The sequence below is a fragment of the Drosophila mojavensis genome, unplaced genomic scaffold, assembly GCF_018153725.1.
Source record: "Drosophila mojavensis isolate 15081-1352.22 unplaced genomic scaffold, ASM1815372v1 contig_80, whole genome shotgun sequence".
Lineage (NCBI taxonomy): Eukaryota > Metazoa > Arthropoda > Insecta > Diptera > Drosophilidae > Drosophila > Drosophila mojavensis.
Window position 1 is genome coordinate 16,582,575 of NW_025318906.1, and position 17,552 is coordinate 16,600,126.

Sequence of the window (17,552 nt, forward strand, 5' to 3'; positions counted from 1 at the left end):
AAATTTAAAAAATCGATAACACTCATAAATCGCGCGCTGACATTATGCCAATGCTGCCACTCGGCGAATAGCTTCTAAAAGTTGGCAGCTCTGCATGAAGTGTTGCTGCCAACTCGCTAGAAAAATAAACAGTAAGCCCTTTGCAGCAGCTGGGCGCATTCAATTTGCAAAAGTAATTGAAAACATAAACGTTTATGTGAATAATGTCAAATGACAAACGGACTGTTTATGTTGGTGGATTAGCCGATGAGGTCACGGAAAGGCTGCTGAACAATGCATTTATACCTTTTGGCGATATTGCGGACATTCAAATGCCGGTCGACTACGAATCGCAAAAACATCGTGGATTTGCCTTCATTGAGTACGAGAACTACGAAGATGCTGCCTCCGCCATTGATAACATGGTCAGTACAAACATTTAGTTTATCAGAGCAATCAGTTAATGCGCTCTTTATTTTAGAATGATTCAGAGCTGTGCGGCCGCACGATACGTGTCAATTTAGCCAAGCCGGTACGCGTCAAGGAGGACAGCTTTAAGCCGGTTTGGGCGGATGACGACTGGCTGCAAAAGCACGCGGGAGCCACATTAGCGGCAGAGAGTGGCGAGGCTGAGGCGCCAAAGGAAACGATAGAAACGCCCTCAACAGGGCCTGCAGTGATTGAGAAATCGGAAAAACGAAATCCACAGGTGTTCTTTGACATACGTATTGGGGGCAACGATGCTGGACGCATTGTCATGCTACTGCGCGCCGACGTGGTGCCCAAGACAGCGGAGAACTTTCGGCAGCTCTGCACACACGAGCAGGGGTATGGCTACAAAGGCTGCACATTTCATCGCATCATTCCCGAATTCGTAAGTTGCAGCTGCATCTATGAAGGGCATAATTATTCGAGGTATATATTTTTAAATTCCAGATGTGTCAGGGCGGAGATTTCACCAACAATAATGGCACCGGTGGCAAATCCATTTATGGCAAGAAATTCGCCGACGAGAATTTCAATTTGAAACACAACAGCTTTGGCACGTTATCCATGGCCAATTCAGGACCCAACACAAATGGATCACAGTTCTTTATATGCACCACAAAGTAAAGATTTTCCGAAGGTATAACTACTCAGATGATAATACTCTATATATTTTACAGGACTGACTGGCTGGATAACAAACACGTGGTCTTTGGCCATGTCATCAGCGGCGCAGACGTGGTACGTAAAATGGAGAAATGTGGAAACAAATCTGGCACCCCCTCCCAAAAGATTATTATCTACGCCTGTGGCGAACTCAAGTGAATGTGGCTTAAGAATAAAAAACATAATTTAAAATTGTAATTTTGTATTTGTCATTTGCTTTTTATTCAGTTGCACTCATAAATAGTTTATAAGCATTCAGTTGTCAGCCGGCTAATTGTAATCTGAAAGGAAAAACAGAAAATTAATTTATATTGCAGATTAAATAATGCTTACAATAATTGTTAATATATCAGTTGGGGAAAGAAGATAAAACAGCATGGTGTTAATTACTCAGGCCTTAAATCCCAAAAGGGAATTTTCATCATATTAAAGACATACGACTAAAAATTTACTAAGGTATTCTTTCTTACCTCTTCAAAGTTGAGCAGGATATCGAAAGTTGCAAATAGATATAGACAGCTGCAAATATAAAGTTTGTAAATTATTAACAATTTGTTGGATTGCGCATGGAAAGCTATGTTTTTAAAATTTGATCAGACAGGGAAAAATTGACCGCATGGTTTTTAATGGGTTCTACTCAGAAGAGGGAATCCTGAATAAGGATAGTTCATCAGGCAATGTATAATTTATGCTATAAATATCTAATAAACTTACTTTTTTGAAAAGTCCAACATGACTCCAATAGCTGCATATCGATGACAAAGCGCAGTTAGAGCTGTAAATAAAGAAAATTCATTTTAGTTTCGTTTAAAATACATAAATTAAATAATAAAATTTAGGATTTTATTCAGACAGGGAAAGTTGACCGCATGGTTTTTAATGGGTTCTACTCAGAAGAGGGAATCCTGAATAAGGATAGTTCATCAGATAAAAAAAAATTTTATCATTGAAATGCAATATCAATTAATTAAACATACCTTGAAGCTTTGAGTAAGTCCACTAAAATTTACATCGAGTTGACATCCAAATCTGCAAATTGAAAAGTTGAAATTTTAGTCTAAATTTAGTTAACTTATTCTTGACTTATAAATTGTTAAATATCAGCTTCAAAAGTTTGTAACATGTTTGTTTCTAATGAACTATACTAAGAAGTATACATCATGAAGAGTTTTCCAAGTTTTTGTATAGGATATGGCAAAATATAGACATACCTTGGCGCAGACTCTATGTAAGAAGAGGCCCCTCTAGAGAGTTCCATTCCCGGAGGTACTGCAAGTAAATAATGGCATAGATTAGATGCAAGTCAAGGCTAGATTATATATATAATTTGTAATTGAATATTTTATCAGTATCCTTTTGGTTTAATTCGTTTGTTTACTCAGCATAGTTGTCAGATTAAAATTATCATCAAGATGAAGCCTTTTAAAAGAACAAAAGTTAATTTAAATATTTACCTCTATATTAAGCTCTATGTTTCCCCCCCGATGCAAGCGGCCATTGGAAATCCTGATAAGTAAAAGCAAGAGTTCATTTAGTTATTACGAATTTGATAGACATTTTAGCAAATATTTTATATGCATTTGTCAGTTATATTTCTCCGCATTTTCTACTCAGTAGAACGAAAGTTATTATAGATAAAAAGTGTTCATCATTTAAGCAAATGATTTACTGAGGCTGACAAAAATAGACTGAAACATACCTTAGCTTAACGTGCCACAGGAATATTTTACTGTATGCATATTTGCAGAACTGAAATAGAAAAATATCATGAATTAGTTATATTATTTTCAGTTTATACAATCTTTGAATTGCGTTTAACATTCAGTTGCAAAAAATGCAGCCATGGGGTTTTTAATCACAAGAATCATACGGTAATTACTTTCATCATTTCGAAAACACAATTTAAATATTTCCAAATTTTTTCTTTACTTACATTTTAGCGGTTGCCAATAATGCCATTCAGTGTTCAACTGCTTCTTAATCAAATCCTAAAAAAAAAAAGAAATACTATTAAGTAACATAATTCCTCACATTTAACATTTTTTTTACAATAATTTTATATCAGTTGCAAATAATGCAGCCATGGGGTTTTTAATCACAGAAATCGTACGGTAATTACATTTCATCATTTAAATATAATTTTATTATATGTTCGCCTAATATAACTTACCATACAATCAATCAAGCTTCTTGTGCCAAGAGTTAAGTTTGTCGTCCAAGAAATCTGAAAAGAGCAATACAAAATAAGTTTAGGCTTTTGCACGCATTATGTCAATCAACTATTCTATTTAAATTGTAATTTTTCAGAATCCTTTTGGTTTAATTTTAAGTTATAAATCAACAGCACTTTGTTCAGATTGAACTTATCATCAGGCAACACTCTAGTTTAAAACACTTTTTCATCTACTCACCTATGGGATTTTCATTACTGATTTGCAACCACGTGCGTACAGCATTGTCTGTAACAAAGAAATAAAACTTATGTGAGGAAATTTTCAAAGCTAAGTCATATTTATAAATTTATTTTTATTATTATCAGTATCCTTTTGGTTTAATTTTTAGTTAAGAGACAACACAGCATTTTGTTCAGATTGAACTTATCATCATAAGACACTTGGGTAAATTTATCAATTTCATTTTAAGACTTACCTCAATGAATATATTTTTCACATACCGGCTTCTGAGCACGTGTGCGTGCAACAAAATGTGGCAGCTGCAATAAAATGAAAAAGATACGTTAGCATGCAAAGAGCATAAATTGCACAGAAATATTTGCAATAAAACAATCAGTTGGCCGTTCTTATTCTTTCTACAAGATAAGAACGCTAGAAACCCTTTTGCAAAGGCACTAGCATTCGACTCTTCAGAAAAAGAACATTCATCAATACATTAATATTATGTTCTAAGTAAGTACGCCACTTACCATATTTTCAGTTAAATTTTACGTAAAGCATATTAATGCTTATGTTATTGTATAGATCACATATTCATAAATATTTTAGATTAACAAAAATTGTATAAAAACTTTCGATGCGGAAAATAATTTCAGATTACAGAGAATATACAACTCAATCCCTAAGAAAGCGAACAGGAAATGAACGACACTCAACAACAGTGTGACCAAGTTCATAAGGCATTTTTGATTACAAATAAAAAATACCAGAAAATCAATTGTGCACTTATTAACATTTTACTGTAAGAGAGCTAGTGGAGTTTAACAGGAAGTTGAAAAATGCTAATAACAGTCCGCTAAGCACTGTTAAAAGACCCACTCACTGAGTGCACTCACATACCTATTTACGAATTCTTTTAGTGTGTTTCCTATTCAGGTATATATAAAACACAAGAAAAATTCAGATCAAACATAATAAGAAATAACTAAGTAAAAGTAGTAAGAAAAAACATTGCAATTCGTATTAAAAATGACGACTTTATTAAATTTAGCATAGCTCATTGAATGCCTTTACAACAATATATCAAGTACAATACACATATTTTATAAAATTTATATTTTGTTCAATTGAAAATATTTGCATGCAGAGAGACTCCGTTTCACATATATTATTGTTTTTCAACCTAAAAGGCATATACATTTTGTTTTTCATTAAAAAGTTCAATAAAATCTATCACAATATGAGAATTTCAGGATGTGGTATTGCTCGATTGTGATAAGATTATAAAAATTTTGTTGTATTATTCGAGTCATCGAGCACAACCATTTCCTGATCCTTAATATTTTGTTAAATATGTATTCATATATAGACATGTTCTTTTTTTTTTTGTTTGTTTTTTTTTTTTTTTTTTTTTTTTTTTTTTGCTGATTTATAAAATTCTTTTTTTTTTTTTTTTTGTAAAATATTTTCTTTTTCATTATGCTTAAAATTGTACTTAGACATTAAAATTTTTAGATACAATTACATATAAAAATATATTATGATTATTATTTTATAAAAAATTCGAATTTGTTACGGACGGACAACATCTTAAACGATAAACATAAACATATAAAATGCTGATTCTGCTTTAAAATACATGCAAGCAAGTATAAATTTATTTTAATGCTTAGTCTAAATATTTTACTTTACATTTAAGGCCCTAAATATAGGCATATAAATTGATTGTTATATATATTTTTTTGTTTGTATTTTTTGTTTTTTGTTTTTAAGGCGTGTTCTATAATTATTTGTGCGTAATTTCTTTCATTTTATTTTAAGGGCTGCTGTGTCAAGGGATCTCAGTTCGTACGAAACAGCCTCATTTATGTTTGACCGCAGAACTAAACGTTAAATAATCGTTTTGGGTTGCTTAAGTCTAGATCGTATTATATAATATTACAAAAATACATTCTCTTATATTCAATTCCTTATTGAGCTTTATGTTAGATACAATTTATATTGCATTGCTTAGCCACAAAAACAGAAAGTTTATAATTAAATCGCATTTGTTGCATGCACATGGAAAAACTATAAAGAAAATAGAAAAACTTTCAGTCTAACAAAATACTTGTACAGAATAATAATCGTCTGAATTTCGAGAAAAAATATTTGATTCATGGGTGGGTTCAATATTCTTGGGCATGACCAAAAACTTTTGTTCAATAAAACATACTAGCCAATTTTTGTGTAGCCCGATTCAGTTTTCTACATGTGATATGCAATTCGTTTAAGCTCTAAGTTTTGCACTTACAAATTATACTATCAAATAAACATAAACAGACGTGCCGTCGCGCGTTCAGACAATGTTAAATTAATGTTATTGCCATTACTATCTGTGTGCTGTAGCACACGACGCTACGCTTAAGCGATAAATTAAACTAAACCTTGACAAAAAAAAGGTAACTAAATATAAGCACAGCAGTTTCGGATGCGCCAAGACGCGTTTCAAACGCGCCAATTAAAAACTGCTGATACGTCCGATCGGGGCGGGGAAATACTACAACTAACATCAACATAAACAACGAAAATTCGACTAATTTTGTGGTAAACTGGCCATCAAAAAAACTGATGATGTTTCCCTACTCATATATAAGTGCGCTTCACTTTTGTCAGAGTGGACGTTTTGCAAGGCAGCTCCTTTTCCAAATGTTCTGTGGAATTTTTGCATTCGTGACTGCGATCTTTTTCAAGATCGAGATTCGGTGTTTTCTGTGTTGTGGTATATGGATTCGAATTGATTAGCAAATTAATGTCCTTGCCGCTATTTTGATGCTTGAATTGACTGCAATAAAAAGAAAGAAAGAAATGGATATGAATAGTTTGTGCATATAGTTTGCAGCGAGGTTAATTCTTACATCGGCTTGCCAAAGTGATTGTGGTGGCTGGCATCCAATCGGGTTTGATTACACCACTGCTTTATTTTGATGCCCATTATGCTACCCAAAAAGAATGCCATAAACGACACTACGGCAATGATGATAATTGTGTTGTCTGCCAAGGTAGAAGCCTTGTGCACCTCATTGACAACAGCGATTGATTTCTGGGGATCTACAACGAGAAGGGAAGGGAAAGTGAGAAAATGAAGAACCATTTGTGACTCATTCACTTACCATGCAGATTGGTCATAACTTGCTCCGGATCCACGGATGCCTGCGGTATTTTGTTCTCATCGATATAGTCATTAAGCGTAAAGTCAGCACCGTTGCCCGTTGGCTGCTGCTCCAGGCTGGGTTGCACCTCTGCAGGCGTGCCACTTACACTGGCATAGTGCAGTTTTTGCACCTCCTCCATTTGCGAGGGCGCCATGGTGACAATGACGGGATCTGCGGCTGTTTTCGGGCACAGGAACGCAGCCGCCTTTTTGGTTGTATTCAGACTTTGCAGATAGGTCTTGGTGCCGAACTTGTGTTGGCTGGCGGCCAGATTCTTGCACTCGTGAGTCTGTAGATCCCAGGCACAGTTCGGGTCCTGCAGGCTGAGGCAGCCCAGGCAGTCCACAATCAATGAGCAGTGATGCAGGGGCACCGTTACCAGTCGTCCATCGCTGACCACGACGAGCGTGTTCTTCTTAGAAGAGATAACCAGCTCGCGGACAGGTGTGCCAAGCGGCAGCACCTGCATTTCAGAGATGACCACCGTACGCAAGCGATCGACGCTGCTGTTCTGATGCGATGTCACGATGTTGATGAACTTGGTCACCTTGCCGTCATCGGTGCCACTATAGATAACATCGTAATAGTTGCCATTCAATGCACGCACTTGCGGGTCCACCGCAATGGCCGTCAGCCGATGGTGCAGATTGACCTTGGTGAGCAGCGGACGGCCATGCACAGCAGGCACAGCGCTCTCCATTAGTGGATGATTCTTAATGAAGTTCACTGCAATGCTTGTCAGAGTGCGAGAGTCCTCCACACACTGGCCGGGCCGTGGCTTAGGCACCTGCGTTTGCTCCACTGGCAGCCAGTGCGATTGGGAGTCCTTCTGCGATTTGAAGGCCCCATCAAAGGCAGCCAATATGTCATCCACGCGATAGGCACAGACCGCCGAGCCGGGTATGGCGTTCACCGGTGTGGTAAACACTGCGTAAACCAACGCATTGGGGCCGCTCTCCACAACCGGACTTATAGCCTCTGTTTGGGTAAAAACAATGAGAGTCAAACGATGATGTCATATCAATCTGTACAGAGTGGGCGTATTAGCATTTCGGCACTTACGTATCTCATCAAAGTAGAATGGAAACTCGCCAGGCACCGAGCAGTTGAGTCGTGTTTTCAAGAATGACGTCCAGCTCTTGGCATGATTGTAGGGTCCACCGCGATCGTTCTTGCAGACGCGACCCACCCGGGAATAGACCGCCTTGCCAAAGTTCATGTACTCCATGGACAGTTCACGGAAGAAGAACAGCACAAAGCCGTTGCGCTCAATGGCGCCCACAAAGTCTGGCTGATTGAGCTGCTTGAGATCGTATTGCTCGGTGCGCAGATTCTCGCGATAGATCAATGGATCCCCGCCAGAGAAATCGGCAACCGTGGCGCTGTACAGCTGGCCATCGGCAAACACATAGGTGCTGTTGTGGGCGGGACTGTACGGGCAGAGACCCTGAGCCTCCACATCTCGCGTTATCTCGTACAGCATGCTGTTGCCGCTGCCCGCTCCCGCTCCCGCCTCAGTTCCCTCTGCCGCCTGATCCACGGTGGTGTAGTGACGACAGCGTGGCTTATACGAATTGGTGCCGCAGAGCAGAATTTGGCCATTGGGCAGTCGGGCGAACACACGCAAATAGTTGTGACAATCCCATTCGTGTTTGCCCTTCAGCACGCACAGCTCACGATCGGCGCCCGAGCTGCGCCACTCCAGTCGGCTGGTCTCCTTCAGTCCCCGCAGTGTGATATTGTAGATGACGTCCCTGCGAAGAGACGATAATCAAATTATTTACTTAATTGCCACGCCTGCCAGTCGTGTCACGTCTGTGCATATGTGTGCAGCCTGCTAATTTAGCTAATTGCCAACCAAGCCAAAATAAATGAGCCACACAAACACACACACACACACACACACACACACACACACACACACACACACATGTACAGTCAGCCGTACCAAGGTTATTTTTGCGCAAATAATTGGAACCTAGAAACATTGAATCAAGTACTTAAACATGCAATTGCGTTTTAATTGTCATCATTTCATCTATGCTCAGCCGTTCAGGCGATATTTCTAGTTTATGGCAATGTGAAGACAACCAGCTGGAACCTGCCCCTCAGTGCTTTGCTAGCCACAGATACATTTCCTCAAATATGTCTTGGCCTTGGCTTTATACAAAACTGAGATTTATGCAAACATTATATCTTAAATGTATATTTTTTGTTAATAGTAAAAAGCTTTTATTAAATGTTGACTAATTGCATTCTAAATACAACAGCAGTCGAAAAAAATTATTAAAAAATTTATTGTAGTACTCAAACTGAAACAATTTCTTACTAATTTAGATGTCTATATTTAGTTAGTAAGCTACTAAATTTGTTTGTACTACTTTTTTTATGACCGCAGCTTTTTATGGATATGCTTTAAGCTGCTGCTAAGCAATATGTATACTAAACTAAAACTCTTAAATTACCCACATAATAATTAATGAAATTTATGTTTATTTATATAAATCTTGTTCTTTCTTTTTTTTTTTTTTTTCTTGAACATTTTGCTGCCTGGATCTGGTTAATTGCACTTTAGCATGTTTCATTTCAAGTGAATGCTGAATAGAATTATACGTAAATAAACATTTTGGCCTGCTGATATATACATACGTGATTCCAGGAAAGCGAATGAGAAATGCAAGATTTGCACTTGACTAGAAAAAACATACACACTGGCATATACATACACATACATGAATAAATATATTAGCTATGCATATCGATATACAGATAAATTAACACATTTTGCAACAATAGTTGCTCGGAAAGGTTGGCATTCGTAATGCCAATGGCGCGTTAATTATTCCGCGAATCGAGCATTGTTTGTAGTTGCCTTTTCTTTTTATTTATAAATATTTAAGTTAGCTCGTGCCAATAAAAATGAGCATTTGCGCATGCAGCTCAGGTAGAGAAGAATTGATTGTGTTGCTAATTCGTATAAGGCAATGCGAGAGGGAGAGAATACCTTCAGGCAAAGTCCATATACATCCATATCAATTAAAATGGGGCATCCGCCGTACTTACTTGGCACCCACGAGAATGCTCTCATCATTGTGATCCAAAATCTTATAATAGTCCGTTGTGTTGCCAAAGAAACTGGCCGTCACTTTGTCTGGCTCTGCAAATCAAAATGAAAGTCAATTAATGCGAGTGGCATGAGGGAGGAAAAGCTGAAAGATTTTAGTGCCTACAATTATAATTACAATACTAGAAAAATGTGTTTTTAGTCGAGAGTTAAAAACTTGAAAAGAATAACCAAAAAATATATTTGACTTTTGATTTTAATTTAAGCTATAAGACTTAAGACTTTTGCTATATGAGATTTAGAAGAGAAATAAAATTTTTAGATTAGAATAAAATAACTTTCTTATTTTCAGAACTCTATGTTCTGATTGGCGAACTGTAGAATATATATACTATTTATTATTAATCGATTGATTTTTATTATTAATAGATTTATTATTCTATTTGAAGAATTTCCGAAATCAAAATATTTTGCCATGCCATTGAAACGAAGCTTGTGAGAAACGCAAGCAGCTGAGCTGCAAAGTTTAGCTGGCATTTGATTTCATTAGAATAAATGGCCGTAATTAGGTGGCCCATTTTACATGTTGCTTCAGAGGAAACGCTAATTTGTTGCAAGCATTGCGAAAAATTGGGCGCGATAAGCAGCGCGGCCAGCGAAGCCAGCTCAGCCGAATGCTGATAAACGAGCGGCAGAGCCAAAGCCATAAAGAAAAAACAAAGAATAAAACAGCAAAACAAACAACAAGTGGCACAAATAAACAGCAATAATACAAAAGTAGTGGGAAGTGTATATGTGGAAGACGAAGCAGAGGAAGAAGCCGAATTACATTGTAATTGTTGGCGAACTTGGAACTTACTTGTTTGTAAATCGGGCCGCACATCGGGCATCCAAGCACCGACAGCCGCGATGCAGAGCCAAAGGCAGATGCATGCACCCAACTTGACATCTGTTGCGGTGGTGCCACAGCCCCTGTGCGGATGATATCTTCTCCGGTCAGTAATTAGCATTGTTGCTGCCACAGTTGTTGACGTTGCACGCTGAAGGTCTCTTGACGTGTTCTTTAGCTCGGCGCTGTGCCCCGACAGCACTTGCTGGAATTAAAGTCTTTTCAATTGACGTAGCGCACTTGAAATTCTGTTGAGCCTGGCTTTTTTTTTTTTTTTTTTTTTTTTTGCTATCTGTTTTTTGTGTAGTGCTGAATTCTGATGATTCAGCAGCGTTTGCCACTCTCGCTTGGGTGGTGCTTAGTGGTGCAGCTGCTACACTCGCAGACTGAGCGACTCGCTAGCTGGCTGCTGGTGCCAGTGGGGCTGGCCGGGCCTGGCCTGACTGGTTTTAATCACTGCAGTTTGTCATTCTGATTGCTGCCATATTCTCGTGCCAGTTGCCTCTGTAGTTGCTGCAGTTGTTGCTTATTTGCTAGCATAGCTCTAGCACTCTGTTCTCTGTAGCGTATAATAAATTTCACTGCGTCGTTCTTCTTCGTCTCTTGCTGTTGATTTCTTTATTTATATATTATTATTTTTTGTTTGTTTGTTTTCTCAATGCTATTAGTTGATGTGCTCAAAAGAAGAAAACGCAAAACCTGCAATGAGATGAAAAAGATTGTTGGTTAATTCGAAGTCGCTTTTTTGCTTCAGCGGAATGCCTGGAATTTCACTAGACCTAATTGTTGGTTGTGGTCAATTTGTATGCAATATGGGGCTAATAGGCCGCCATTAACTTCCTGCTTACTACATTTTTATGTGATACTTTAGGTAGGTCAGTTATTTTACTATTTAGTTTCTCATAATACAATAAAATATGTATGTTTACTTTATAAACACTAATCTAGTTTATAGTACATATAGTACATTTATAAGGCATACTAAGCTTAATTTATATCAATATTCTTTATGCCTAACCAACTGCTCGTTGTACGATTTAAATATATAATTATTTTAGACTTATGTAGATGATAATTTCGAGTAGTTTCCGCAACTGATATAATTTATTTATTATAGCTTCAATTTGTATAGTAAAACTTAAATCTCTCCTCTCAGTCGGCTATTGTTCATATTTGTAATTATCGAATTTTTTTATTGTTAGTTTTTATTATTATATAATGATATATAGTTTTCACTTCAGTGTTGAATATTATTACCAAATGGAAACATTAATTTCACTTGTGTAACAATCAAACTGGTTTCGGCGCATTTGTTAATGCGATTGTTTGCAAATTCTTCACACACTTTTCACACTTTCTACGAAAACGCTTTAAAATCGTCCAAGCCGAACCGCGCGTTAGGCCAACTCGTCGAGCACTGAAACTGACGAACACAACAAAATTGCCAACTGAGCGAGCACAGCAAACAGAATAACGCAAAAAACAACAATAACAGCGGCAGCGGCGGCAGCAGTAGCTATGGCAAAGCAACAACAATACAGCTTACGCCTACACACTCGCGAGCACAGTTTGAGAGCCGCTTTAAGCTGGCTAAGAACCGTTTTAGCAGCACTGCACTTAGCGCTCTCAATATACGTCTCCCGCTCTCTGTCTCGCTCCCACTCTTACTGATTATTTGCTTCGGTGCACCACCCTTAACGTGTCACGCACCGCTTCATGCTGTCCTGTGGCTCAGCGGCATTTTGTATGAATTATAATTTCGTGAGTTTTTCCAGTTTTTGTTGGAAATCACGTGCAGTATTTTCCGTTGATTTTCCTTGTCAGCATTTGGTGTCTAATCAGTTAGATAGACAGAGGCTCTCAATATATCAGAACGTGTTGTCCTGCAAATGCTGTTCATCACACGTTCACACACACGCACACACACACACACATGGACACTCACACGTAATTTCCATGTGTGGGCCTCAGGTTTTTTTCTTTCTTTTTATGACGATGGCAGGGGAAAAGGTGGGAAAAGTCTGTTACAGTTTCTCACGCCTCGCCGTCCGTCACACTTGGACAAGTTTTGCCTCAGCGAGGGGCGACGCTGATGGTAGATGATCTTCAATAAATTGCTTTATTGGCCAATTGAAGGTCACACTTGTTGGCTCTTCTTGTTGTTTTGGTCAATGAATTTGTGTTGTGTTGTGCCTGCTGCTGGTTTCGTTTTACCAGCCTGAAGGTTTGCAGGTCGAGTGACCCGTCTGACTCTTGGCCCATTCGATGTTTCGGTTTTGTAATATGTGCGGCTAATGTTGAAAATATAGGGGTCCACAATTAACCTTAAGAATTGTAGAAACTGTTCGCGAGGGGCGATTGAAATGTAATACAAATGGGCAACTATTTTTGCACGTATTCTATGGATAAAAATGCTAGACTTACTTTATATTTTTAAGTAAAATGAAGAATTATTATTCAAATAATATTCATAACGATTCTATAATCTAAAAATTTTTATAATAAATGAAATATTTTATTAAAATATTAATTGTAATATAAAAATTTAATTTAAATTAGGTCTTCAATCTAAATAAAGTTTGGCTATAGTTATTAGAATTTCACATAAAGGAAAGTTTAGTTATCCATAGAGTACAAATAGATAACCTGCCAATTCGTTAACAGATTCTGTACCAATGTATTGAATTGGATTTGAATGTCTTAATAAGACCTAACAAAGATCGTAATCTGATAATTTGATTCAGTTTCAGTGGAAAACATTTATCAGAGTTGCTTTGAACAATAGTTTCCCTAGCTTATTCCTAATGATAATAAGATACATTAACGGGCCTATGCAAAGTTTTATAAAGATAGATGTCTGGTCGATAATATATGTATACATACCTAAAAAATATGTATATATATGTATATTTATTTATTTATCTTTTTTTTTATAGGTATTTGTCTCTACTCTTGCACATTTCTACACTTTTTTACAATACCGTCTTCTTTATGTAAGTATTATATGAAGATATAATAGAAATGATTGAAGCTTCAAGGCTTTTTGCATTTAATAGGAAAACAAAACAGACCGTCGATAAATCAGTTATTTGAAAAAGGTTAAATTATAAAGCTTGCCTGACATATTTGTTTAACAAATAACAACAACAACTACAACTATATCGTACAGCTGAAATGGGAACAGCTGAATAAATTTCTGAGGGCATTTCGTCTAGGAGCTATCAGCAGCTAACTTTCTTTAGTTATATATGGAAAACAGCTTAGTCAAATGTATTAGTTTCTTGAGCTGCCCTCGGTATGCATACATAAAACATTTATATATGAATAAGTATTAAATGTTTTATGTGGTTTTTGTTTGTCGTTTTTTTTTTAAGCTCTAAAATTTCATAAGCCACATTTAGTTCAATGCCAGGAAGTGCGTTCCGCTTTTGAAAGACTAGTTACAAAATGCTGACTCTACGACTATTTATGTGCTACTAATTAATTAGCTCAAATGTCAGTTAGAATCTATCTATCGGTCACTCTGTTGTGGCGTGTGTGTGTGTGTGTGCTTGTGTGTCTCAGTCTGTGTACAGCTGCCGCTCGCTTGACTCGTTTCACACTTTCCCGGTTTTTCTTTGCTGATAAGCATACACAGATGGGTGTTTGTCTGTGTTCTTCTTCATCTTTTTCTACGTCTATTTGTGATGCACACAGATAAGCTGCTTGATCAAGATAACGGTGAAATGTATGTCACGTCTGACGCTCTCTACGGCTACGGCTGCTGCTGCTGCTGCATTTTCTTCGGCCAACGCTGTGGGAAGCGTGAGCGTGTTAATAGATAAATCGGTCGAGCGCTCTTCCAGTACGTGCTCCACAATTAAAATTGATTTCTGCCTATGAATATTAGCTATAGCCAAATCTAGCACCACGAGGCACTCATATATAACACATATATATTTTTATATATACCCATATATTAGCTGGAAACCTGATCATAGACCTGCTGCTACTATCATGCAACCTGTTTGGCAAGTGGGCGTCCAGCTAGTCAATACGTAAGGCAAAAGCTAACAGGTGCTGCCACCTGCGACCGGGCCTTCGCCTTATAGAGAGATTCAGCAGAGTCCGTAGACTGACTGACTGGGCGATGTCTGTTTCTGGTTTCAGTTCTGGTTCTGCTTCTGAAGCTGTTTTGCAATCTTTAAGATTTTGCATATTTCATGCGATGTTTTGTAATCTACAGTAAACGATCTAAATGGGTAGCATCAGAGTCTAGCCAAAGCCGTGACTGATTGAAGATATACCCTGTAAACCTACTAATTGTTATGGTATTATATTGATAGTGTGAAGTTCTTTCTAAATTTTTGTCTGTCTTAGTTTCAATAGCAAATATTTCTAGTTCTATTCATTTATATTTTTATAATACAAATTTCTTGGTATTAGTTACAATACTCTATATTATGATCATGCAACCTGACGAAAGTTCTTTCGGTAAACAAATATAATAAGCATACCATAATATAGCTGTATACATACTTGATACTCTAGGGAACTTCGGCTTGTTTATTTATCGACTTCAGTTTCACAATAATAATAAACTTAACCAAAGTCGAACGTGTTGTAAAGCTCATATTTGTTGTTATCATATATTATATATACATATGTATATATGTTTATAGTCTGTTGATTGTCTGAATTTATATCAATGACTGATTAATTCAATACAGTTAAAGACCCCTTTGTTGAAGTTGTTTTTGCATTACATTATATTTTATGGCTTTTCTACTCGCTTGAAAGAAATATATTAAGTATTGTCTATCTATATTGAACTAAGAGAGGCTTGAAATTTGAAGTATAAGCAGATATAGTTTAATAGTTTTTTTTACTATATAATAAAATACTCAAATATTATCATAATATATTCTAAACGTATAGATATGACGAAGTTCTAGTGTAATAAAATGTCTCTTGATATACCATATCTAAAATGAAGACCATTTATGATCTCATTTAATGATAAGCTCAAAACAGAAGTCGTAAAAAGGTGGGAAACTAAATATGCCCTAATAAATAACGTCTGGTTTGACTTGGCTCGACGGCTCTTGTTGTTCAGTGTAGGAGTATAATGCAGTCGGTTTCACATGAGTGCAACATTCTTTTACTTGCTTTAGTTCTGGCTTCTCCTTATCATTAGTTCAGTTCAATGCACTTTCGAGTCTTCACTTTGCTTTTCACATCACTTATCCACGGAACAATCGTGGGGACTGAAGGCTTTACTTCCGATTTGAGCTCAACTCCTACATGATTCAGATACACACACGCACACACACACATTGATATGTATATTGTGTATCGTAGTTAAACCAGTTTAATTAAGAAGCGATACTCAGTTGGGTTTCAGCGGAAGCGTAGATGATTCAGAAGCGCCTGCTATTCAAAGTGTAACAAACAAATGAGCGCTTAATAATTCGAACAACAAAATAGAGCTCTTAATACATATAAGGCGCGACAAGTTTTTCATTCACAAAATAATAAGTATATTTATATATATACTCATAATAGTAGCATAGCTAATAGCGCGTAAAACGAGCGTGGGAGTTTCTATTGATGAAGTTTCTTGTTTTCTGTTTTCAGTTGTCAGTTTTCAAACGCGTTTATAAATCAAACAAACAATATCACATATTTACACAGTTGCATTCACGCACACACACACACACACACACACAGATGCATTTAAGTATCTCTCAAAATGCGTGAGAAAGAGAGGAACGGGGGGAGCTGTTTTTTTTAGGTTAAGTGGGACACTGAGCGTTCCACTTTGAGCTGCTGCCGTTTTTGACACTTTGACTCGAAGTCGAATTTGTTGTTGGTTTTTTCATTCTCTCGGCTTGGGCGTTGCTGTTCTTGCCACAGTTCTTTGCATTTAATTTTGAGCAGGATAGTTTACCGTTAGCTTTTGATATGCACTTAAGCTTCCACTTCCACTTACGCTCCACCTTATTGGAGAACGACGCAAATTGATTATGCTGCTAATTTATTAGATTTTCTACTCAAAGCAAAGAGACAGCTAACTCGTTTCGCTGCTGCTGCCTTTTACAGTTCTTAGCCAGACACTAACACTTGGGCCACCGCCTCGACCACTGTTCAGAGTGAGGGGCAACAAGTCCACAAATTCACCTGTAGCTGTGTAGCGAGTCGTTTAGTTTGTTGTTTTTTATATTATCTTTCTGTCTCTCTCCATCTTATTCTTTCGCTTCTGTTCGAATTGGCTGCTTGGCCACCACTTTAGCACTTGGCTAGCTGCTGCTTCGCCTTCGTCTGCTACTTGCTGTGCTGTTTACAGCACGCATACACACTAACACACTCACACTCACGCGCACTTTTACAATTTATGTATTTTCTTGTATTACTCGTTTTTAAGCTTATGCTGCTTCATGTTTGGTTTGTTTAGATGTGTGTATACATGTGTGTGCTGCTGCTGCTGGTTGTTGTTGTATGCGCATAAATTAAAAGAGAGAAAAACACACGTCTGTACACAATAAAAACCTGTTTGTTGCTTGACTCTAGGTGTGGGCAAACGCAACGCGGCGCGGCGCGGGGGTTGGTACGCTTGAGTTGGCTTGTAGTTTTTTTTTTGTAGTAAACGCAACAGCAGTCACATTAGCTTTGATTTTAAATATAAATTTTACACATAAAACTCACAATAAATCAATTTTTTATGATGTGTATGCATCTTATGCAAACCTTAGCCGTCATTAAACTCACCAAAATTCATAAAAAATGTTCAAATAATGATCAAATTAAGCGAAAAACACGAACTACAAAAATTATACTCTTTACACTACGGCGGCCATTTTGCTGTGAGTTGTTTGGTATACATCTAGTGATAGCGACGGGTC

At 37.2% G+C, this 17,552-nt stretch overlaps 2 protein-coding genes, 1 long non-coding RNA gene and 3 other non-coding genes across 7 annotated transcripts; 1 reads left to right on the plus strand and 5 right to left on the minus strand.

Annotated features, from left to right (window-relative positions):
* The first annotated feature begins 122 nt into the window (after window positions 1–122).
* LOC6580236 (peptidyl-prolyl cis-trans isomerase E) lies at window positions 123–1,329 on the plus strand. The gene is made up of 4 exons (XM_002006056.4): window positions 123–404; window positions 461–853; window positions 916–1,088; window positions 1,146–1,329. Exons 1-4 carry the CDS (start codon window positions 204–206, stop codon window positions 1,288–1,290), a joined length of 912 nt encoding a protein of 303 aa, XP_002006092.1. The 5' UTR covers window positions 123–203; the 3' UTR covers window positions 1,291–1,329.
* Window positions 1,317–4,234, minus strand: LOC26527804. Its single transcript, XR_001449276.3, has 12 exons — window positions 4,055–4,234; window positions 3,781–3,844; window positions 3,543–3,590; window positions 3,302–3,355; window positions 3,065–3,119; window positions 2,831–2,880; window positions 2,586–2,637; window positions 2,343–2,400; window positions 2,109–2,160; window positions 1,846–1,906; window positions 1,602–1,650; window positions 1,317–1,412 (listed from the first exon to the last, which is right to left on the minus strand). It is a non-coding gene; the product is annotated as an uncharacterized LOC26527804 (long non-coding RNA).
* On the minus strand, window positions 2,471–2,548 carry LOC116804192. Its single transcript, XR_004364248.1, has one exon. It is a non-coding gene; the product is annotated as a small nucleolar RNA Me28S-Cm3227 (small nucleolar RNA).
* Window positions 3,426–3,510, minus strand: LOC6580238. Its single transcript, XR_047639.2, has one exon. It is a non-coding gene; the product is annotated as a small nucleolar RNA Me28S-Cm3227 (small nucleolar RNA).
* On the minus strand, window positions 3,662–3,744 carry LOC116804191. Its single transcript, XR_004364247.1, has one exon. It is a non-coding gene; the product is annotated as a small nucleolar RNA Me28S-Cm3227 (small nucleolar RNA).
* Window positions 4,235–4,541: 307 nt separating the features above from the next.
* On the minus strand, window positions 4,542–17,508 carry LOC6580239 (semaphorin-1A). 2 transcript variants are annotated; one of them, XM_015164148.3, is made up of 7 exons: window positions 17,419–17,508; window positions 10,642–11,370; window positions 9,782–9,875; window positions 7,781–8,472; window positions 6,677–7,696; window positions 6,422–6,614; window positions 4,542–6,348 (listed from the first exon to the last, which is right to left on the minus strand). In XM_015164148.3, the coding sequence occupies exons 2-7, from the start codon at window positions 10,790–10,792 to the stop codon at window positions 6,150–6,152; spliced, it is 2,349 nt and encodes a 782-aa protein (XP_015019634.1). In that variant the 5' UTR covers window positions 10,793–11,370; window positions 17,419–17,508; the 3' UTR covers window positions 4,542–6,149. The 2 variants fall into 2 exon arrangements, with proteins under 2 accessions (XP_015019634.1, XP_002006093.1); XM_002006057.4 differs by lacking the exon at window positions 17,419–17,508 and adding an exon at window positions 11,929–12,073.
* Window positions 17,509–17,552: the final 44 nt, after the last annotated feature.